This window comes from Terrapene carolina, unplaced genomic scaffold (genome assembly GCF_002925995.2).
Source record: "Terrapene carolina triunguis isolate 2854851 unplaced genomic scaffold, T_m_triunguis-2.0 Scaffold85, whole genome shotgun sequence".
Taxonomy (NCBI): Eukaryota; Metazoa; Chordata; order Testudines; family Emydidae; genus Terrapene; species Terrapene triunguis.
Window position 1 is genome coordinate 59246899 of NW_020664436.1, and position 24607 is coordinate 59271505.

General features: G+C 39.4%; 1 protein-coding gene across 1 annotated transcript in view; it reads left to right on the top strand.

The window, feature by feature from the left end:
* Positions 1-24607, top strand: part of TRDN (triadin) — a 291579-nt gene that overhangs the window by 123724 nt on the left and 143248 nt on the right. Inside the window, exons 14-15 of the mRNA XM_029911016.1 lie at positions 12143-12220; positions 23880-23915. Of these exons, the coding sequence (XP_029766876.1) occupies positions 12143-12220; positions 23880-23915 (114 nt within the window). The remainder of the gene's footprint in view (positions 1-12142; positions 12221-23879; positions 23916-24607) is intronic.

Consider the following 24607-nt stretch of genomic DNA (forward strand, 5'->3'; position numbering starts at 1 on the left):
GTTTCTAAACCTTTTAATTTTTCTTGCTATTTCTAACCCTTTTAATTTTTCAGCTATTTTGGATTCTCTCTAATGTATTGGCTTTATAGTGAGTGGTCTAGATAGTGGCTGTGCTCATGTAAGCAATTCTGAAATGGCTGTATACCAGGCTGGTCACTTTGTGTGAATGAGAGCAGCCTGAGGGTTGCTTTAATTTACACCAACTGCCATTGGTCTCAAAGGCCCACAGTGGCATCTAGGATTGCTGAGAGAAGTGATCTTCCTGGCTCTGGCTCTGTGGACTTTAGATCATATTCATGCTTTCTGAATGGCTTTCTGAGGTCAATAATTAAATTAAGAGCAGCTAACTGAAGTTGAGATGATGCTGGTAAGAAGTAGGAAGTGTTTTGGAGAACTCGTCCATAAAAATCCCACCCATTGGAAGCATCTGCCCGCAGGTTGTTAAATCAATTTTGATAGTTATAAGATATGTGCTTGTGGGCAGAGGACATATGTACATTCAGGAAGGTTAACTTTTTATGTCCTTGTTTTGTGGTAGGTATGTTAGCGTGTAACAACCTACACCATTTCACAACTACATTTTGTGTATGTTTGTGACAGCTGCCATCTTGGCCAGTGCACTAGAAATTGAACTGGGGACTTCTATGAGCTGCTAAAGCTCCATAGGTGAACCAAGGGGTTCATTGAAGGGGAGAAATCCTGAAAAAAGAATCTGATATATGGTTTTGCCAAACCAAATATCATCTTTTGTGTTTCTTAAAACATTTTCAACTTATATCCTCTGTGGATCAATATAGAGAGGCACATAAGACACACTCACCAGTGGGTTACATACATATATATCCATACAGTATTCTCTGAAGAATATTAGTCATTAGGAATTTGTGGGGAAAAAAGTGTATGGAAAATTACAGAATTTAGATCATTCTCTAGAAGAATAATGCAGAGAGAAGAAATGTATCCAGAAACTGAGAAGAAAATACAGGCAAATCTTGCCTCAAAATTGTAGGTGAGTCATGACAAATCCAATCCATAAACTGTGCAACTTCATGCTGAAATTGACTTAAGAAAGTTCAGCTTCCTGATGACACAAGGTCTCCCTCAAGTTGAATAGGGAGGAAGATTGCTAGGATCTAGGCAAATTTACCTTTATAGCATGTCTTCCAAAGCCAGAATATTGTGGGGCAGCATGAAAAATGTAGACTGCACAGCTACCTGCTTATCATTTCCCTTTGGCCTTGTTCATAACCTCAGTTTACACAGGCACATCCTATATTTTCATTACTGCATAAAGAGCCTGATTCTTTACCTGTTTAAGTCAATGGCAAGGCTTACATTTTCCTTGGTGGTGTAGGATCAGGCCCAGAAGGAACAGCACAGAATATGGTTTCTGTTCACAAAAAAAAAAAAAAAAAAAAAGGGAGAGGTATAGTACATGGGGTTAACCCAAGGGGTTCATTGAAGGGGGGAAATCCTGAAAAAAGAATCTGACATATGGTTTTGCCAAACCAAATATCATCTTTTGTGCTTCTTAAAACATTTTCTCTTTGTACAGAAATTCCTCCCCTCTTATCCTGTGGTCACGTGCTAGCCGAAGAAAATGAGTTAGAAAAATTACTCTGCCCAAGTAACACATTCTTTCACTGCCTTGTCTTCTGTCGCCTTTGTCTTTGTTGTAAAGGTCTTTTCCTCCTACATCTGTCCTGCAGGCTTTATTATTGTTTGCTATCTGTCGCCCACTCCCTCTTCCATTCACGTTTTAAGAGATGCCCAGCTACTCTCTAGCACACATACTTACATCAGCCTCTTGAAATGAAAGTCACTACAGCTTGATACCTATCCAAAAAATGTCAAGTTTAATTTCATCTTCTTCACCAAATGCTGTCCTCCTCCTCAGTACTTCAGTGTCCTTCCTCTTCCTGTAAAACACTCAGTATTACTACACACAGTTAGCATCATGAACAGTTCAAAAGTGCCTTACACCCACACATCACATTAGACCTACACAATGCTTGTCTGTTTGACTTATGCTTGACAGCAGAACTGTGTCCTTCCAAATGCTATTCATTCATGTAGTTGCTAGGGATTTTTATATGCACTGTGGTGCTAGGCAGCAGTTATACTGTGCAAAAATGATCCATGCCCCTCAGAGTTTACTCCTGTAATATTTTGACACCACATAATGTTTTTGGGTAGGGCCAAAGAATGCGGCCATATTTCCAGTACTGGTATTCATTTATTTAGATGAAGTGTAGTAATGGTCACACCCAAGAAGTATGTTTAAAATCATGTTCAGCCAAAGGAAAATGTTAAAATGGTGAGAGGATGTAGCAGGTGTGTGGTGAGATGAGGTCCTTTAATACATCTAAAGGACTTTCCCACTTTATTGGGTAATCATGCCCAAATTAAAGAGGTTCAAACAAATCAAGATTCAGAATGGTTTCTTCCATCTTGGGAACTTGCATGGCCCCCATCTTTATATTATTTGAGCTTATCACAATCTTTAATGCATTCTCCTTGCAACAAGGCTGTGAGTTAGGAAAGTGCTGCTTTTAACCAATGGGAAACTGAAGCACAGAGAGGCTAACTGAGTTTCTTAAGGTCACTTCGTCAGTGTTTGGCTGAGCAAGGAACTGAATTCCAATCTCCTGAATCCCATGCTGTGCCCTAACCACTGAACCATCCTCCCTAGAGATGGGCCCTTGTAAAAAGGAGAGATCTTCTGGGGAAGTTTAGAAGCACATGGAGAAATTACTATAAACTCTGTTGCAATCAAGTACCATTTATATCCTCAAACAGCTATTTCTGTGCCTTTATATTTCTCCTTACCATCCCTACCATTCAGAGTACAACTTTTGCTTTTTTATGGGTGGGTATATATCCTGTAGGCAGCAGCAATGCATGTATGAAATTATTCCAGCCTGAAAGATTCAGGGAGAACACATTCTACTTCTGCAATCGCTTCTAAAAAGAACTGCATCACAACTAGCACCGCAGCATTTTTTCCATAAGCTAACTCCCACACTGTACTTAAACAGAACTTGTAGGATTGTCTGTAACACTGCCACCTGATGATTTCCAATCATACTACAACCCCAGCTCTTTCAGAAGCAAAAGAATGCTTACTGAATCAGATCATTGCTATTTAACTCAAAATTGACATTTTTGAAATGCTAATTTCAGAAAATTATTCAGATTATAGATTCAGTCTCTCAGGTAGTTTTAAAATATGGACAGACTAGGTGACATAATTGCCATTGTCTTTTGATTCCTCTCTTGCTTCTGGCAACTAAACTTGGTCAGAGATGTATAAACCATGTGAACAGTTTTAAAAATAGAAATTCTTGACATAATCAGAATCATATGGATTCAAATTAACTTCTTGTGATTTGAGCAAATGTTGCTTATTACCACTAAATATTTCTCCATTGTTTGGCGGTACCAGTCAGGATTTGGTGTGCATCACTTGGCTTTGATAGTGCCAAGCTGTCATTGTCCATCAGGAATTTGTAGACAAACTCTTTCTTCGGGGTGAGGTAAGGCTTAAGAGTTCCTGGGGTAATACTGGATTTGGTGCATCTGTTTAGCATTAAGCTGTTTCTGAGTTGTGACTGGACTAATGAATTATGTTATTAACTAATAATATGTGGAAGGCAAACTCAAATGCAAACAACCCATTAATTGTTAGGGAGGTGATTTTGCATGATATCAGTTGATGTATGTTGTACCTCATGATAGCAAGGCTTGGGTCTCCTCTATTCTGTTTATTTTTTACTAGCAAGTATTTCAAATCTGTCTGTTATTTCTGCTTTACTTATTTGACTGCTGATAGTGAGTGCTAGATGTCATATAATGAAAAGTATGTATATGTGCAAAATGCTGAATTTCTTGTGTTTTATACAATGGCTCATTGTATGATGCCAAATCCTCAAACGTCCTGCACTAGGCAAAGGTAACTTTTCATTTACCAATCACTGTGGGAGTTTTTGTGTGTTCCTCCCCTCGGTCCAACACATCATAATGACTGTAATTGTACAAGCATAGAGTTTTCATTTTCCATGTTTTTCATTTCTCCAAGATCTAACTGCAAATGCATTGCTAAACATAATTTGTAAGACTCTCTCCTAAGATCTGCTAAATTGTGCAATGGTTTTGTGATATGGTAACTGGGATAAGACAACCTAATTAATTGTAACTTGTGTGCTATGAATGAAGATTGGAATACAATATCTCAACAAGTGAGATGCTAACCCAATGCAACACCTGTCACAGAAACGTGTACTTTTCCTTTAAAAGTGATACCTTGACCTTGTTAGTCAATTTCTGAGAACCTTTTTCCGGATGTCTGTATCAAAATCCTCATATAGGACCAGTTCTGTCACCCTGACTCATGCTGAGTAATACCTTACTTGGTAAGTAGCTAGGTTGAAATCAGTACAAAAGAGTTATTTGTGGAACAGTCATATTCAGCTTGAGTAATGGAGACAGAACTGGGCCCACAAGATGCTAAAATGTGTACGTCTCTCAGCAGTTTGGCCTTATTTATTTTTAAGGTCAAGGAAGGACGTATAATTTGATACTCAGATATCTTGACAAAAGCCCTCCTCAGAATTCTGCACTCTTTTGAACAACAAAACCTCCTACAGCTTTCACAAAATTTGATTTGAGCCAAGGAAGCACTTTGGAAGCTCGGTGGTAAAAACCTCAGGAAAAAAATAGCTCTAAGAATATATTGACCTAAGGAGATTTAGCTGCACAATGCTGTACTGATTAGATATTTTTATGGTCATGACTGATGGCACTAGCTAAAGGCAGGCCTGGTGAAAGGTTCATCTGAAGCTCTGCCAATGCATCTTAAGTCTGTCTTGCTTAAATACCCTGAACCTTGCCTTTGCAGAGTCTGCCAAACTGTGTGGGATAAATGTCCATTGGAGAGTAGGATGAAACCACCAAACTAATTCCCAATTGTAACTTTAATCAGTATTTGTGGCTAGGTGAAAGGATAGTGCATTGACCTGGACCATCTATTGTGCACATAAAGGCCAAGTGAGATCTCTGGGAGGGTGGAAACTTATGCCCATTCAGATTCCAGTTGACTGATTGCAGCATGGTGGTGGTGGTGGGCGGGGGTTTTCCAAGGAAGTATTTCTGTTTAACAGAATTCAGTATGCTTGCATTAAAAACATATTTGAAAACAAAAATTGTACAATATCAAAACTAGAAGCTGGCCGTGTTGCTACTCCTTTCTACTCCCAGCATATTGTGAAGTGACTATAAAGGAGATGATCACTGAGGTTTTCCCCTCCCCTAAAAAGCATTCAGCATATCACATTTCCAAAACTGCACACGTCTTTTCCATACCGTCACTGTTAACCCACTGCCCTTTGTTTTTAGCTTAATAGATGGATGATCTCCCAAGGCTGTTATATTATTTATATTAGCATTTTTTTTAAAATCTTGGTAGCATGCTTTAAGTAAAAGATATCTGCTGGACTCTATCCAGAGTCCCAAAGCTGAGTGTGGTGTTTTAAAGAATTTTAAACTAAAGTGGAATATATTGAACATTTAGATTTGATATTGAACGTATAATCACTCTTTTGACACATCATAATAGTTCTGTTTGGTAGATAGCCAATGAAACATTATGAAATTTAAAGTATTAATTATATTACTGCTGATAATTGCTGAGCCTATGACAGTGTTTATCCTCCAGAAACATTGACCTCATACTATATTAGAGGCTCACTGGCTGTTGGGCAATTACCTATTTAATTAAGAGCCTGATCCTGAGTGGTATTGAAAAATTGGACTCCTAATGGCTGCAATAGGGGGTCATATGTGCTCAGCATCTCTGAGGAGTCAGCCATAAATACAGAATTTCATTCTCTAACCCATTACTCCAGTTTTACAGTGTTGTCATTCCATGCAACATTGTGCAAAATCAAGCTCATGGTGTATTATGGTCACTCATTAAAAATGTGATGTAAACTGTTGCATTTTCTTTTTAGTGTAATTTTAGTGCCAGTTAAAGCCTTGCCTGTTAACAGAAGTGTGGCTATTCGGTGGACCTCTTATTTTGTTTCATTGGCTCCCCTCCCTCCTGTCCCCTCCTCCCCCCAAATCTATAGATTTTCTAAGTAATTACATACTTTTAGAGACTCCTACTTGCTTGTACTTTCCTAAGGCTGATCCAGATTGCCCCAGTCACTTTTCCCAATCCACACATGTGCTGAACAGAGAAACCATTCTTCAGAACAGTGACACTTCTAATGTTCAAGGAGAAAATACTAGCCTTATGAAGAGAGGCTGACTTTACATTTAAGAAACTTGTGTGTCAAAACTAGAAATCCAGTGAGAACAGCAGGATTCCATCAAGATTTCATTGCTCTCAAAGAATGTGTGTTATAGCATGTCTAATTTCAACCATCGGCAAACATTTGTTGTGAGTTTTGCTCCAATAATGCGTGATGGTACGAGGTGACTGCTTATGTTAGTTAAACTGAATCACCTGTTTCCACAGTGTTAAATGTTTTGCCCAGCGGGCAAAACACAGATATATTTAAAAACTTTTTACCAGGCTTTTAAAGTGATTTTGTGCCAAAGCCCTGATTTGGTGACCTGTAGGGGCACACTGCAAGGTTGCATCTGTTCAGCCAAGCATTTGTCTGAGTGTGAGAGAGAGAGATGGCAGGGCAGGAGTAGGAGAGGTGTTTTTCAATGCTGCTTTACTTGTGGCATTATTGGTGCCAGTATCAGCTTTTGGGAGTGATGGATTCTCTAGCAATGCTGTCTGTTGTTGCCTGTACGTAGGAGAATGGTTTCTTTGGTTAATTATATTTTGAATTAGGTAGTACTTCTGGAGGCTGCACTCTGTGCCAGCTAGGGTCCCTGTGATGGAAAGGGACTGGCTTCACACAAGAATAGGGGTAGGCAAAAAACAAATTTTGCTACTATCATAAGAGGTAAAGTTCAGCATCATTGCTCTGGACATGAAATGTTTCACACATCTAGAAAGCTGTTCTCTAGATTAAGGAAATTAGTATAATTAAAGTATGTCTTGTATTAATTATTTAAAATTAGAAATAGTCATAAATCCAATCACCAGATATCTTTTTTTATCCTTTTTTTTTACCTTAAAAGTCTTTATAAACGTTGATAAAGTGGGTGCTTGAGCTGCAGAATACAGGACTCGGCTTAATCTGACTGATCCACCCATGTTAGCATCTTGATATCTCTAATTACATTTGCTGCAGTATTTCTTCCTTTCAGTCAGTGGAGAAGGCTATTCTAATGTCTTGATGTTCTTGCTAAATAACAATGTTTCTGATAGGTGAGTTTTATGTGAGTTTACAGGAACTCCGCTGCATGCAGAAAGTTAGAACCCTTCACCCTACTCTGGTTTCCACCAACTTTAACTGGTTCTTGAGGAAATGATTTTTTTAAAAAAGTTAAATGCAGAAAAATAAGTTCAATAGCTGTGATTTTATGTACAAGTCAGATATTTGAGTACAAATGGCTAGCTCCCCATCTAACTAGCCAGTTGTGGATATGATCACGATAAGCACATTTGCAAATTGGGCATGCAAATATGCACACATTTTTGTGCATGTAATTGCATGTCTGACTCTTAGGAAAAGCAGGCCCTGAATACAAAAAATAAATTAGACAGCCCTTCCATTTTGCCCTCTCCCCTAGTAGAATAAAAAGGGCTCCTTTGAAATGAATATAGTAGTTAACATATTTAAAATAAAATGTTCTTACACTTCTAATCAGCTTTTAAAATTCACTGCCATACAAGTTCAAATTCAGGGCTGTGGCTGCATTTGAAAAAGGGGTTAGATAATTGTATAACCAATAGCAATGGTTGTTAAAGATTTGATAAATTCTGCTACTTCATGAGCTAATCTGATCACCTCCAGTGTCAGTTAAAAAAAACAAAACCTGCCTTCCCCTCATTTACAGCATGAATTGTTGTCCAGTTCTAGCCACTGCTGAAATCAGGAGGCTGGATGGTCTAATCAGATATGACCAATTCTGCATTGCTGTTTCTGAGTTCTCTGTGCCGTAGCAAAATACTTTCTGTTTTATGACTTGCCACAGAGAGAGAGAAAAGAAGGAATTTGACTTAGATTTCTCTTTAACATATTTCATCAAAAGAATGGATGAAATATTTATTTGGCTACTGTCATTTGCCTTCCCATCAAAGTGAATAGTCATTTAATATCACATGGAAACATTAAAGTAGCTTTTTATCAGGATATATGGAAACCTGCTCAGAACAAACATTCTGGCCTAAGGGAGACTTTTTGATCTGTGGAGTTGAAGCTTTGGTGTTTTAAACATCCTCATACGTAGGTCAGGTGGTCAATTTTAATAATGATTTGCTTAAAACTTGTGTAAAACTATAAAAAAGAACTTGACAAGTCATTAGTGGTAAATGGTATAATATTGGGATTATACTAACTAAAATTGGTGCAGTCATTAGAACTTTTGGTAAAACAAGGAACAGTGAAGTAATAGGACTGTCCCACAGAGGTGGATTTACCATGAAACAAACAGTGCGGTGGCACGGGGCCCCCAATGAAAGGGGGCCCCCGAAAATGCAGGACAAATCTCATCTGACAACCTGCCCCTGAGTCCCGGCCAGCGGCGCAGCAGGGCTCAGGCCAGCAGGCTGCCTGCATTCCGTGGCCAGTGGCCACACGCCGCTCCCAAAAGCAGCTGGCTGCTGGCACGTCTCTGCTTGCCCCTGGCGGCGAGGAGGCGGCTCCATGCACTACCCCGCCCCAGGCAGCACACGGAGACCCGCTGCCCCCTCCCCCCAAGGGGAGTGCAGAGACATGCCAGCAGCAGGACAGCATGGCTAAGGAGGTTCCCTGCCCGTGCTGCCTCCCTCCCTCCGTGCTGCTCCCGGAAGTGGCCGGCATATCCCTGCGGCTCCTGGGTGGGTGTGTCTGCACATTGCCCCCGCCCTAAGCTCCAACTCTGCAGTTCCCATTGGCCAGGAACTGCAGCCAAACTTCCTCCCAGAGCCTGCACCCCTCCCCCTCCCCCCTCCCAACCCCCTGCCCCAGCCCAGAGCCCGCACCCCACACCCAAACTTCCTCCCAGAGCCTGCACCCCTCACCCCCTCCCACATCCCAACCCTCTGCCCAGCCCAGAGCCCGCACCCAAATTTCCTCCCAGAGCCTGCACACCTGAGCCCAGAGCCTGCATGCAAACTCCCTCCCAGTGCCCGACCCCTGCACCCCAACCCCCTGCCCCAGCCCAGAACCTGCACCCAGCACCCAAACTCCCTCCCAGAGCCTGACCCCCGCACCCTCTCCTGCACCCCAACCCCCAATCAAGGTACCTCACTTTATTTTCATTTACTTCCTATTACTTATAATATAGGAGAAGAATGAAGAAAAAAAGAATGAAAAACGCGGGGGGGGGGGAGAGATAAGAGAGAATGTTCTTTTTCATGGCTGGTTCCTGAGCAGGGGGAGGAGGGCGAAAATGAAGCTGCGCACAGGGCCCCACTAACTCTAAATCCGCCACTGCTGTCCTGTACATCGACCGATAGGAGCTAAAACTCTCTCCCAAGCGGTATTTTCCATTAGAGTGCAGAAAGTGCACAGTGCAGTCCAAATAACCAACTATCCTTCTTAATTACTAACCTACTCAACATTCTGAGTGGCTGCCCTTTATCATCCCTCACAAAAAGCAGTTAGTTCTAATTGTATAATTTGTCTTTTCTTCCGTTTAGAGATGGGCAAACTAGTTAGAATTAAAAAAAAATGCTAACTTGAACTTTAGCCCAAAACTGGCACCAAAACTTTTTTGAAAGTAGAAAAAATTTGGATTCTCCTCCTCCCTCCTCTATTCTTTGTTAATTTTCACACTGCTCTACACTTTCTGCTTTCACCTTGAACTAGACATGAAGCAATGAAATCCTGTACTAAGAGAGGCTATTCTCATGGTATTTCTGACCTGGCTGGAAACAGGATGTACTAGGCATCTTATTAGATTTCTTCCTGCTGATTTCAAGCCTGATTATTAGACCCAAGAGGTTTGGAAAACTGTTGAGAACATCTGAATTCCTAAAATTTGCCCTTCCTTAATTCACTGACATGAAACTAAAGTGATTCTATGTATGAGCTTTAATAATCCTCGTGTTGTTTTTTTGCTAAAATTACAGCATTCTTGATGAAACCTGAGATTTCAGCATTTGTTTTAATGGTTCAGGCATTACTGCCAAATTTTGGGCAGCTCTGTGTGTGACATTTTATGCTATTTGATGTGCTATTAGAGGTTCCCAAAACTTATTGGTTCATATACCACCTTTTAAAAAAACTTGATATGAAGTGATTAAATTCATGTGTACCATCAATGTTACATGTACCACAGTTTTGGAACCCCTGAGCTAAACTGCATGTTTACAGATAATTTGCATATCATTGTAAACTTCAGCTTTTTAAAGAATAGTGTGGATTTAGTGCTTATGCAAGGCATTGACTTGAAAATTCTAGGGCAAAAATCCCACTGTTTACCTTTAGGTCAGCAGCAGGGCAAGTTTCTCACACACACTACACTCCCAGTATGCCACAACTTTGATTAGTGGAGGGGACTTCATCTTGAACAGCAGTAGTTCAGAGCGTCTCTACCTGGTGCATCAATGCACACCAGCTGGGGGTGTAAATTATAGTGTGCACCAGCATATTGTGCACTGACTGCTAGCATACACTAAAAGTTCCCTGGTGAACGTTGACGTAGTACTCTTTGAAATGGTACTACATCAACATGCGTTAGGGAACTTTTAGTGCGTAACACTCTGGTGCACACTGGAATTTACACCTCAGCTGGCATGCACTAATGCACTGTGCAAATAAGCCCAAAGTCTCCACGTCCTATGCAGTTCTTGGCTTCTCTTCTGAGTTTATCAATTAGTGCAACGAGTGGCTGTGAGTTTGTCATGTGGGAGCTGGAATGGAGACACACCCAACTCATCTTTCCTAAGGGGCCAACAAGTATCCAATAGAAGAAACAACTTTTAATCCCTACTGAGCTGAACTGGATTCATACTTTATAGCTCATTAGCAATGCCCTGAGACAGCCTGTCCAAAAGGAAGTGCTAAGGTTACAGCTCTATAAGGCTGGGCATCTTATCAATGAATGGCTCCTGGTGTGCTAGTTGAAGGCGGATGTGCCCATATAAGTATTATAATATATTTATTTATTTTGCACAACACAAAACCAAAGGGGTTTTCACAATTATTATAAACCAGTACAATAAAAACAGTTATAGAAATACTTACCTGGAAAAAGCAACAATGGGGTAAAAAGCATTTTGCAAACAAACATTGCAAAACAAAAGATACAATATAAGTAATAATAAGGGGACGAAAATTGTGTTTGGTTGCTAATGCTTGTTGAAAAGAAGTTAGGTTTGAGGAAAGCTTTGAAAGAACACTATCTGCACACAATAAAGTAGACTTACTCTTAGTCCTATGCCTACCAGCTAGCGAAGGCTTTTCAGTAGGCAGTAAGGATCAAAAGCTAGATAATGTTTACACTGCATGACCCACCTGATGTTGGTTAATTAAGGTGACTCCTTGAGAATAAAATACACAATATTTTGAACAGTGTTTCAAACAGTTTTCATAACAAGTGGACGTGAGGGAACAACTGAGGATCATTTGTTTTGTATAAGAAAATATGCTTTTACTATAGACACAAGGTTCTGAATATGTGACCTTTTCATTAAAGTATTAATCTTTTGGGTTTTTTTAGTCTAATGAAGAAGAATTGAACTGTAAATATTGCAAAATATAGGATTGCACTCAGCTAGAATGACATCATCCTCAGACACTTAGAATGTCTCTTTCAATAGATTGTGTTTGTTAAGATATGCTTTTCCCTTCAATTATGTCTGTTGGGTATGCACAGTTTTTATGCAAAATGCAATATTTTAGATAGGAACAGTTCTGAAGAGAAATTAGTCTGCTAGTGACTCTGTTAAAATGTCAGCTTATACCCCAAGTTATGAATAATACACGTTGTGAGGGGAAACACGGTGATTAAAGACCCAGATGCTAAATAATATAAAATAATGTTTTGATTCATTTTCTACACTATTTAACTTGTACCCCTTCATGCGCAGGACAAAAGGAAACAGTGCCTCCTCATCTACTTGTAGAACAAAATCCAAGGAAGAAGCCTGCAGCACTAGCTATTGAAGGCAAGTTTGATTCTTTTCTTCATCAATTCATTCACTGGTCTTGATTCTACTTTCCCATTGACTTTGATGGAGCAGCATCAAGCCTATATACCAAAATCACTCCAGGGATTAAGTGTTTTCAGGATCGAGACCTAAGACTCTGACTGTGTGTAATCAGAGCTGCATGGACTGGCCCAGGGACCTGTGTGGAGGATCATTGACTTCAATGGGTCTACGGGAGGGCACCAGGGTCTTCCTGCCTGAATCAGATTGCAGGATTAGGACTAAATTTCTAAAGTGCATTGGGATGTTTCAGGAGGTAAGGTGCTACATAAATGTAAACGAGCATAATTATTATTAAATGACAATGGTGGATTACTATTGCAGCAATTGCTATTTAGGAATGTTACTATATAATTCATTGTAGTTGTGAACAATATATCTTGCTCTATGTTTATTAAATTTACAGACTTAGACATCAGCTAAGTAAGTAAAAGATAAACAGTCAGCCCCCCTAAAAAAGATCATCTTTAATTGTTCTGTCATGGCATTTTGTAATTTACTCACCTAATAATAATGTTAGTAAAATTGATGTAATACTAATTCTGTTATTAAAATAGGACTATATTCAATCACTTTGAAAATATTACTGTAGCTTGCATTTCTGGTTCTATACCATTTCTCTATCTCCCCTTCTAATTATTGTCTAAAGCCTCTGAAACCAGTAAACTCCATGTCATTCTCTTCTGTTGCCTGACATAGCATGTGAGAACGGACAAGGCAGCAAGACCATAACAGCATTCAAAAATACTGTGCAGTCATTCAGTCACACCATGGCACTTCCTGATAATCTCTCATAGGGGATTTACTTTTATACTATCTAGAAGTTTCACAGTGTAAGAGAAAAATAGATGGGACTAAAGCCTCATGACTTAAAACAACTACAACATCATATTAAAATTTACCTAAATTTAGTAAATAGAAAGCTAGGGAATGGTTTCTGTGGAATTTATGGCTAGAACAAAGAGTTAAACTTGATTAGACAGATATTTGTAATCTTATGATTAGTCGCAGTCAAAATAATTGGCCAAAAATAGTCAGGTGACTTGTTATCTCGTTGCCCCAAATGAAGTTGGATGAATATTTCTCTATAAATACACTGTTCCCTTGTTTGACAAGAGTATAAATCTGTGGTTATTGTGAGACACATTATAGTCCATAAATAGATTGCAGTCCTGCCTACTTGAGGCAAAACATTTGAACCCTGCTTATCAGCAAAAAGAGGTTCCTACTGTGTTAAGCACTAAATGCTGTTATCCACCAATTAACCATAATGGAAAAAAGACATAATGGAAAAAGACTGCGCCATTTGTTGTGTGATAAGGGAAATCTTTAAATATAACTGTTGTACAATACGAACTAGTATCAAATTAATATTAAGTTCCTGATTTTCAAAATTATGAGCAATTACTGAGATTGTACATGGAAATGATCATTTATGTGTCTCACTGGTCATTTGTGTGTGTCATTAGATCATTTATGCATGCAATTACAGTAACTGTGAGTGCAAATTAGGCAAACACAAATTGGGGACATATTGTATGCACAGAATTGCACAACTAATTTCTTTTTAAGGCTCAGGGTCTGGTCACCAGGACTGAATGGTATTCATTCAAGAATTTTGAAGGAAATGAAGAAGAAAGAGCTACTAACAAAAGTCTGATATAAATAGCTGATATTTTGCCACCAGTATGATACGTATGTTTGAGAAAGGAGCTCATTGGTGCTCAGAGGGACTGTAGTCCATGAAGTCTTATTCCAGAACTGGGGGGAAATAGTTGAGTAATAAACCACTGACCTAGGTGAAAGTAAGAATCACTAGCACAAAGCACTTGAACAAGCACTAACCAATTAATGAGTGTTATATGATAAGGAAAGACCAGAGAGGCCTTTGCAAATGATAATTAATTCTTTGAAATCAAGTGTTAACTAAATTGTTGGCATAAACAAGAATTAGTGCATCATTTATTTAATGTAGGACTTCTGATAAAATCACACACAGGAAGCAGATTAGGAAATTTGTTAGCCAGTTAGCAGGAATACAGCCCTTCTATGGATTAAAAACTGGTTGACAACAAAGAAAAAGAGTAGAAGTAGAGGAATACTTCTGTCAAGGCTGATTCCGCCTCTGGCACTTCGAGTGCAGAAGGTGGGGGCCTGCAAGGATTTTAAAAATTAATACTGGCCACTCCAGGCTTGTATTAAACTCCCAAGGTTACAGCTTCTCTCTGACCTTGGATCCATAGATGCTGCCACCTTCCAAGTGCAAAAAACCCCTTTGGACCCAGGAAGGAGCACTTGGGAATTCCTCCCTGTGGGGTACCCTTAAGCCATTTCACGCCCCCCCCCCCTCGGGGAAGAGCTAAGAAAGGAAAGAAAGGAAACCAGCTGTTGCCACCAGCTAATTAAACAACATATGCACAAGTCTCATAGGACACCAAAAATCCAATCCTGTTCTTAAAAAAGGTAGATTTTATTAAAATCAAAAAGAAAGAAAATACATCTCGAACTTAGGCTTTTGCTAGATTTAAAAAAACACTTACAAACTTTAAACATCAATAATAACCTTCTTGAGGTCCAGCTTAAAGGTTACAAGCAAAACCAAAGCATTTGGGGTTAGCACAGAGGACTCCACAAGCCAATAAGAAATAAATAGAAATAAACCTAATCACATCTTTCTAAACATTCCTAATCTACTTACATATCTAAATAGGTAGTTCTAGATATGATCTGATGATTTTCATATCTGGCCTTCAGCTTCTCACTAGCATAACTGCTCCCTTTTCCCCTCTTTCCTGGAGACCCACACCGGAGGTCCAGCCCTCCCATTGGCTCTTTTGGTCAGGTGCCCACTCCTTTCCTTTTACCTGTGGGCTTGTTAACCCTTTACAGGTAAAGCAAGTAGAGAACAGCTACTAAGAGGAATTTTATAGCTCTCTGTCTGGGTGGGTGTCCATAAAAAGAAGCTTGAAATGTCATTGTTAGGATAAGGACAGCACCAGAAGAGGGGCATGGGGCAATCCAACAGTTGATGGAAAGGAATATGGTTTATGAATTCCCTAGATTGGAGTGGTCAGTATATATATCTATGTACTGTCCCCAGTTCTGCCATTGACATAGTTTGTGATCTCGCCCCGGTCTCAACCTCTGTACTTCAGGTACCTCATCAGAAAAAATGGACGTAGCTACACCTCTTTGTGAAGTATTTTGATATTTTCAGATGAAAATCTCTGTCTCAGCCAGATCCAGTGTCTATTAGAAAAGACTGACCACTTTCTTCAGTGGACCTTGGATAATTACTAAGTATCATTATGTATTAAATTCCATCCATCCCCACCTGTCACTGCCACCTCTAATCTAACCTGTTGTTGCAAGTCTCAGATGTGGGGGAAATAAGGCTAGGCATTGCAAACCCTTATATGTTCTTCAAGGGTGGGCTTTGCAATCCCCTCTGATATTAACTTCTGGGTGCAACTGACCAGGCTGCTCACCCAATCTGGAAGGGAAAGACCAAATAATTACTCTGCTGATTTGGCTGGCTCTTTTAAAAAAATTAATTCTATTCTGGATTATACTCCCCAAAGTGCAATGGGGGATTTTGAAATTACCAGTTTCAGGCCAGTTTTACAAAGGCGGTGGAGCAACAAGGACTGAGGAGCAAAAAACAACAACACTGAGTTTAAAAAAAAATCTGTAAATATGAAGGTCTTGGTAGGTACATAGTTCAACTAGTGTTATGTACTTCAAGAGCTTCCTCAGCCATGGCATGAAGGGACATAGCCCCTTTTAAATCCTGTATTTTATCTGCCTTTGGAATTTTCATATGGATTTGGAAGCATTGCTCTCATCTCCATGTATTGCCATCTAGGGAAAGTAGGGGCACTGGTTGTGCTTTGAACAGGCCCAATTTCCATGGCCCTGTTCGCTCTGACCATAATATGCTCCTGTCTCTGTGTTCTCGCCCACTTCCTCTAACTCTGTTGCATTACTTTCCTCATTAGAACTAGAAGTTCTGCCATGTGTGTTCAGTTCCCTGCTGTTCTGTGTGTGGTTTTCTTGTTTCTGCTCACCATTTTGCTTTGTTTTCTTCCCACAAATCGCATTTCATAGAATCATAGAAGATTAGGGTTGGAAGAGACCTCAGGAGGACATCTAGTCCAACTCACTGCTCAAAGCCGGACCAACACCAACTAAATCATCCCAGCCAGGGCTTTGTCAAACCTGACCTTAAAAACCTCTAAGGATGGAGATTCAACCATCTCCCTAGGTAACCCATTCCAGTGCTTCACCACCCTCCTAGTGAAATAGTTTTTCCTAATATCCAACCTAGGCCTCCCCCACTGCAACTTGAGACCATTGCTCCTTGTTCTGTCATCTGCCACCACAGAGAACAGCCTAGCTCCATCCTCTTTGGAATCCCCCTTCAGGTAGTCGAAGGCTGCTATCAAATCCCCTCTCACTCTTCTCTTCTGCAGACTAAATAAGCCCAGTTCCCTCAGCTCTCCTCGTAAGTCATGTGCCCCAGCCCCCAAATCATTTTTGTTGCCCTCCGCTGGACTCTCTACAATTTCTCCACATCATTTCTGTAGTGGGGGGCCCCAAACTGGACTCTCTACAATTTGTCCACATCATTTCTGTAGTGCGGGGCCCAAAACTCCAGATGTGGCCTCACCAACACCGAATAGAGGGGAATGATCACTTCCATTGATCTGCTGGCAACACTCCTACTAATGCAGCCCAATATGCCGTTAACCTTCTTGGCAACAAAGACACACTGTTGACTCATATCCAGCTTCTCGTCCACTGTAATCCCCAGGTCCTTTTTGGCAGAACTGCCACTTAGCCAGTCGCTCCCCAGCCTGTAGCAGTGCATGGGATTCTTCCATCCTAAGTGCAAGACTGTGCACTTATCCTTGTTGAACCTCATCAGATTCTCATGCTGAAACTCATGGTGGAGGCTAAATTGGCTTTTGTTAGAAATGTGCATCTAGCTAACATGCTGTATATGACATATGGCATCTGACTGGCTCAAGGAGAAATTCCAGTTTACAGCCTCAGTTCATGAATATAACACTGGCGGAAATAACCAAGGGTATCTAAATTAGTAAAGCCAATACAAACTTTGATAAATCTTCCCTGATATATGGAAGTATGATTCTCTTGTATAAGTCACTGTGCTGGTATCTGGGCACCATTTATCAGTGACCTTTTTTTCCTTCAGACACATGGTATTTCATAATACAGTACATCATTTTTTTCCCTTTTGTACAATGAAATCATTTAAGTTTAAAACAAGTGAATTCTAATGCAAGTGAACGAACAGTTTAAATACAACAGAAAGCATTCCAAATCAATATACTGTATGCAATGTGTGCTCATATCAGCTAGTTTTTGTTGTGGTTCATATTTTCCTCTCTATTATGTGGCACAGAAGACAGCAAATGAGTCTCACCTCTATCTTAAATGTTCCAGGCCAAGAGATAGTGTGAAAGGAAAATAGACCAATGTCTCTGCTGGAAATACCATAATGCAGTGTGTTATGCTTTAACCCACCTTTCACAAGGAATCTGTTGGGTATAATCTAGAAATCTTTAACTAGATATCCTGTAGAAATATCTTTTATTAAATAAATGTGATTTTTTTAAAAGTACATTTGGGGTTTTTAGAGTATGTAAAACAAGTTATTTTAGTAACTCCCTGAATCCACTGTAAAGATAGCAAAAAATTTGAGATGATATGAACAAGGTTTCAAAGCAATAGGCTGGTTGGTTTAGATTACAAGTTTTAGCTATAAACACTAATGATTTAGCTATGATGAGGAAAAGTCTAACTCTTCACTGTTTCAGAAAGCCCTTGACATTTTATCTAATGAAATGAGGCACTTCTGCAATTCTATTATTTTAATGATGAGAGGAAAAAATTAACCAGTCATTGGAAAGAACCTACTAAATTTTAGAACACTGGATTTAAATACATATATATTTGCATAGGGTTTCATTATGCAGATTTTAATCATTTAACATTATTTTTGTTCAAATTAGCACAACAGAGAAACTACATTAAAAATATGCATTCACCAAAATTTACCTAACAAAACCAAACCAAGTATTTCAAATAAGTGGGGTTTTTTTGTTTTTGTTTTTAGTTTTCCAAATCGACACATGTAATTAGCAGCCCCTTCCATGTAAAAACACCATGATTGGGAAAACTTACTTGGATAAAGATGTGTTGCTCTTTGAGATACAATTATGCCATATTCCCTTACAGAGGCAAGGATAGCACTGCTTCAGAAGGAGCAGGCGTCAAGACCTACAATTCTTCTATTGGCTAGGCATCTCCTTTTCCCAAACCACAGAGATTCCTGGTCAGATGTGTACACCCTCCAAGGTGTCATTCCATACCCTTCCCAGCCTGTCCCCTGTGCTGCCCAAATGCAGACAGCACCGCCAGTGTTGATGTTGCCTCACCTACTTGGCTGTGCGCTCCTACCCCTCCTGAGTAGGAGTTGTAGCCACAAACCGATGAATGCAAACCCAATCAGCATTAGCCACTGCAGCAATTTTCTGTGTACTTTATGACCCTTTCTCAGGTGATCATGCCACACACAGTGGCTCCTCTCTGGCTCTTTTCCCCACTAGCCACACACCCTGATTTCCCATTGTCCAAGAAAAGGGGCTGTTCTTGGCTACATAGCAGAGGCTAGCATGCCACCTATCTTTTTCCCCTGCGTGTACTTCCTGGCTTCATTAAACTGGTATTTGTGTTCTTTTGCTCCCCTCTGTGTTGTTTAGTGAGGGGAGCATATGGCCCCATGTTATTAACAAACAGTTTTTGTGCTTAATTCAACACAGCCATGAAATGGAAAGTCTGTAATCACCCCACGGGGAAATCATGAACTCTTGTGTGGGTCACATGAAAGCACCAGGAATTTCAGATGTGATAGTGCTACTTGCATACTTTCCACAGCTCTAGCAAATGTCTACATGTAGCAATCTTCAAAGCTTCCAAATAATATTTGAGATTCAGGTTTGAACACAGTAAAATAGCTTCAAAGACAAAATCAGGCAGTACAGATTCACCAGGAGCTCAAGTTTTACTGTGTCGCCAGTGACCTCTGTGCCTCATTATTCCTTCACTTGCTTAGTCTAAGAAAACATTATATTGTACTGGTCGACTGAAATGAAAAAGTACAGTGTAAAAAAGATTTGCAGTGGTTACTGTACTTAATTTTGCCCCAGACATGCCCAGGTAAGCCAAACAAAAAGGCTTACATGTGAAAAGTAGCAGTTCTGCAAACATCAGATCAATTTGATTTGGATTTTCATGACCTTTATGGACTTTTCAGTAACTTGATCAACACAGACAGTGTTAGTTCCCTCAGAAAAAAATAATTGGATCGAAAAAGACAAACTCATTTAAGAAATGGCTTTTTAAAGGGGCTTTTCAAGTCAAATTTGACCCCAAATTTAGATTTCATTTAAAAAACCTCTAAGTGTCCATGAAACTTAATATCAATAGCAATGTTACCGTGAAGATTCTTTTAATTCCCCTTCAGTGTTTCAACCCAACACTGCAGCATTTTGCTAATGCATATGAAAATGACTAGAACCCAAAGTTCAACTGACCAGTCTAATTTTATTCTCCATGCTAAGAGAAATGCAAAAAAGGAATGGAACAGCATAAAGAGCAAAAATATAATTAGTCTTAACATTTAGAGTGAAATCTTGGCCCCCACTAAAGTCAATTGCAAAATTCTGATTGACTTTACGAGGGCCAGGATTTCACTCTGGTTTAAAGAAAAGAGTTCTTAACAGATAAGGAAATTAGCTTTATTTTTAAATATAATTTTTGGTTTATCATGTCTCTTGAAAAATATAAATTATGTGAGTTTAAGGGGTGCAAGTTGGTTTGCATAAAATTAAGTACAGACTTTTACCCAAAACTTATGCTGAACCTGAATGAAATTTTCTCTGAGGTTCTAATAAACTAAATTAACTTTTGTTTTAGTCAGGTTGGCTTTCTTTCTTTTTTTTTTTTCTGTACATCTCTGTGTACTTCCTTGTCTCTGCCAAGACCAGAATCATTAGGTAAGAAAGGCTGCTGTAATATTTCACAAAACCAGACAATATCAAGTCTCCCATGAAAGCTCTTTTCCTGGGATTTCCAGACAGCAGGGGTTTTGATAAGTGCAGATAAGCTTTGTATAATCATCCGAACTTTAGGCACATTATCTGAACCAAACCATTTCCAAACCTTTTGACATTCACCCCCACTAGTTATTTTTACTTCTACGTATTCCTCTCCACAACACACAATATTGATGGCAGTATTTTGGCACTTTCCTTACCTCCTCTTCTTAGAGGTGATGGATGAGCAGACAAGTTCTTTCAGAGTCAGCACTAATGTGACTGTTTGCAGCATCTGGGAAGGTCTGTGTGGATAAGAGACTCTCACAATGTCTTCCTCCTCCAGACAGGCTGTATCACTTGTGTAACACCATGCCTTGTAACTCAAGTGCATTCCTAAATTTAGATCTCCCTAGCATTGGCACAGCAACAGGCTGTTGTTACACCCAAACCTAGTTTGAAGTGGTACATTTTTTGCATGTTAATAATACTGTAACCTCTCCTCCCCCTGCCTTTCAAGAGGTACTTGACATCACAGGTAGAGAACAAGAGAAGCTGTAGAAGCAGATGAAGGAAATTCAAACTATTATATCTTGTTTTGTTTGTATTAAATCCACCTTCTTGCTTTTTCAGCAAATCTTTCAATCCCCTTCCTCCTTCAGAAATAAATCGAAACTAGTACTGAATTTTTCTTTGCGTCAAGCAATTTTTGTCAAGCAATTTTCCAGTAACCTATTCCGCATGTTGTTTATCCTTCATGTGTAATAGTTTTGCCCGTGTTTCCCATTTAGTGGTATGGTGACTAGTGCTGCAGATGACATTCCTGATGGGGTCTAAAAAATACTCTATAAAATAAATTCTGAACTTCATCTCTCTGAGAAAATCTATTGTCTGTCTTCAGTAGAGTAGTGCTGAACTACTGTTTAGAAAATGATAATACATAAGTCATTTTTCTTGATCAATCTCCTGGATGATTGTTTCTTATAGCATAAATTCCCTAGGTGGACTCCTGATTTTCCAACTAATTAGTTTTATTTGTCTGTATTGAATTATATTTGAGGGCAGCTAGAGTAAGCTTCTGAATGATCAAAATCCTTTTGAATTTGGTTGTGTAACTCGCTGTTCAGTGTGTATTACATATCCCCATATAAGTGGTTGGTCCACAGAGGTTTATAAATCTGCTATAGCTTCTAGTTATAGGAATTAATCCTTTAGATTAACAGAAGGGATTCATTATTTTAGTGCTAAAGGCCATGAGTTCAAACCCTGCATGCAGCCTGAACAGGGTTGGCTAGTTTCATTTATTTCCTCTGCCTGCTGTGTTAGAGTATGTCTACATGGAAGACTTTCCACATGTCTTACCATGTGTTTTTGCCCAGCATCCCTTATTATCCACACTCAAAGCCCTTAGACACACAGCGAACCCAAGCTGGCATGCTGGAGGAATGGGTCAGAGTGCACACTGAGCTGTGCTGTGACCCATCCCTTACCCCCCACTTCACAGTGTGGAGGTAGTAAAGATGCAGGTACCTGGGCTCAAGTTTAGATAGTCCTCCATTGCCATTCTCACAATTCCCTATATCTCTATTTTCTGGCCCATGTACCAAAAACTACCTGTTGATTCATATACCCTCGCTTGGCATTTAGCTCTTCATGTTCCATTTAGTTATGTTTATGCTTGGAAGAAGCTCACCACATTCTGTGCTTCAGATGTAGCAAGTTTTCTGTTGGCATTAGACGTACCTCTTAACTTGTCATGGTCCAAATGTGGAACGTGGTGCACAAAAAAGACCCAGTATGAAGGATACAGAAAATGTATTCATGCAGGACACTTAAAATTAGGTGGGATTCCTTCTTTTACTGTAAATAACTCTTTCTATAACCTCAGTTTAATGATTCCTTATAATTTGTAACAATAATAGTAAGGGACATCGAATGTGTGTAAAACCCTAGATAATTTTGGGGCTACAATGAATGACATCCCTCAGCATGTGGTACACTGGAGAAGGGTGGCAGTGGCAATTTATTATAGTAGAATACATTTATTGAATGACTTTGAAAGAAAACAGTTGTGTTCAGTATGGGATTTCTCCCAGTCCTACAGGCCCCCCTTGTGAAATCGGACTTCCCAAAGGCATTTCCCTCCCTTTTTAATGCAGACATTCTAAGGGCCCTTCCTCTGAGCACCTGTGCAAGGGGAAAGGAAAGCTGAGCTGGAGTTAACTCCTTTTTCATTGTGCAGCAGGTACCCTGCACCCTGTCACAGGAACACATTTGCATTTCGGTTTGATTTGGTAAGAATTCTAGAATTGGGATCTGCAGTTAGAGCTAGATTGTGTTTCCTGTCTGTCAAGGCACAGGTTGCCTTTTCAGAGCACTACAGGAATCTCTGAACATGGCAGATCTGATTGGTGCTCCGCTTACTCTTTCTGCCCTCAGGAACAGTGAACAGAGCACCAATGACAGGGGATTTTGTGCTGTCTGATGCATTGATATGTGGTGAACCTGAGTTGCAGCCACACTGTCATCTCACAAAGGAAACATTAACACAATGGCTGAACATTATTTTTTTTTTTTAGTATTTTCTCACTTCATGTAGTGCTAAGTCACTTTCTAGTTCTTCCAAATTGAACATCAGTGGTTTCGATAATGGGTCAGATCCTGAGAAGCAGCCTGATCCCCATTGGATCATTCTGGTGGCTGAAATTAGACAGAAAGCAACTGAGTTTCCCTAGCCAAGGTTCCCACTTGCCCCTGTTTTAGAGCATAGGGAAAGGGACTAGTAGAGAACCAGTCCCAGGATCAGTGGAAGCTGGGAATAGATGAGAACGTGGCTCAACATCAAAAGTCATATGCTCACATTTTTGATGTTGTTATGCATATTTTCTTTACCTCTAATAATGCCCATATTGCTTATTGCACAAAATTTTTGAACTTTGCATTGCTTGATCAGTGCCCTGGTTAACCATATGCGTACATATAAGCAAATCATTACTTCATTTCTAACCAATGGTCAGTTTAAATTTGATCATGATTAACTGGGGACTAAATGGGGGAACATGAGACACACACAAGCAGCTGGGTGAAACAGTTTGTAGAAGAATCACAAGGGACTCATCTTTGGTTTTCCCAAGTCAATAAAAAAGGGTGAAAATGACCAAATATATTTAAAATGGATTAAATCTTGAGAAAGTGCTCAACATTTAACCAGGGATTTATCATGTCTGCTAGAAAGTCAGAACCAATTTGGTTCAGTAAGATTCCTTCATGTTGATAAACAAGTCCCCCTATTTTATGCAATGTTCTCTTATTTGTGAAACCAGTTGACAAAGACCAAGGGGTTTATAACTTCTAAGAAAATGTCTATTTTTGTATCAGTCACACATATTTTTCTTTGCTTCTTTAATTTCTGAAAGTATGCAGTGCAGTATTTGTAATGGACTTTTTTGCATTCCCTGTTTTAAGAATGTTCTTTTTTATATATTTTCATGCAGAAGAAAAGCCTCTTGCGATAGCTAAGGAAGTGAAAAGTAAGTAACTTAATTTTTTTCTTTCTCTTGATGTTAATTTATGCAAGGGCTAATAGCATATTTGTTTCTTGGATCTGCTAGCTTCAGAAAAGCTTCTTCTACCCCGGAACAATTTTCAAGGAAAGAAAGAGCTCTGACTTTATGGACTCATGATATTTTGCATGTGCTATTCTATATAACAATATAGGCTGGCTTCTTGTACATATTCATAATAGCAAAGCATCACAAAATAAAAAACTATAGCTCTGCTAACTCAGCTGATACCCATAATACACAACTTGGAGAGGCAAACCTGGATGGCTATGGGGTGGGCAGTACAAAGGGCATATGTTTGCTGTAATTTACTAGCATTTAGTGGGAATTCATTCCCTAACAAAGAGAGAGAAAGACGATAGGAAATGAGTTTCCTGATGTCTCATACCTAATTCTATTCTACCGATTAATAACACGCATGCAATAAGTAATTAAATTGTTGTGGCCTTCATAGAGCAAAAAGCTAATTTCCACTGTTGCCCAGTGAATCCATAAAACAGAGAGAAATGAATTTAAAAGATTATCATGTTCTTTAGTAGACAATGGTTTAACTGCAATTCACCATGAATAGCAGATATCTTGTAATGACAGTTTTAAAGGTCCTATTCATAAAAATGTTATGAGGGTATATTATTTATATAGGCTTTTGATGGGATTCT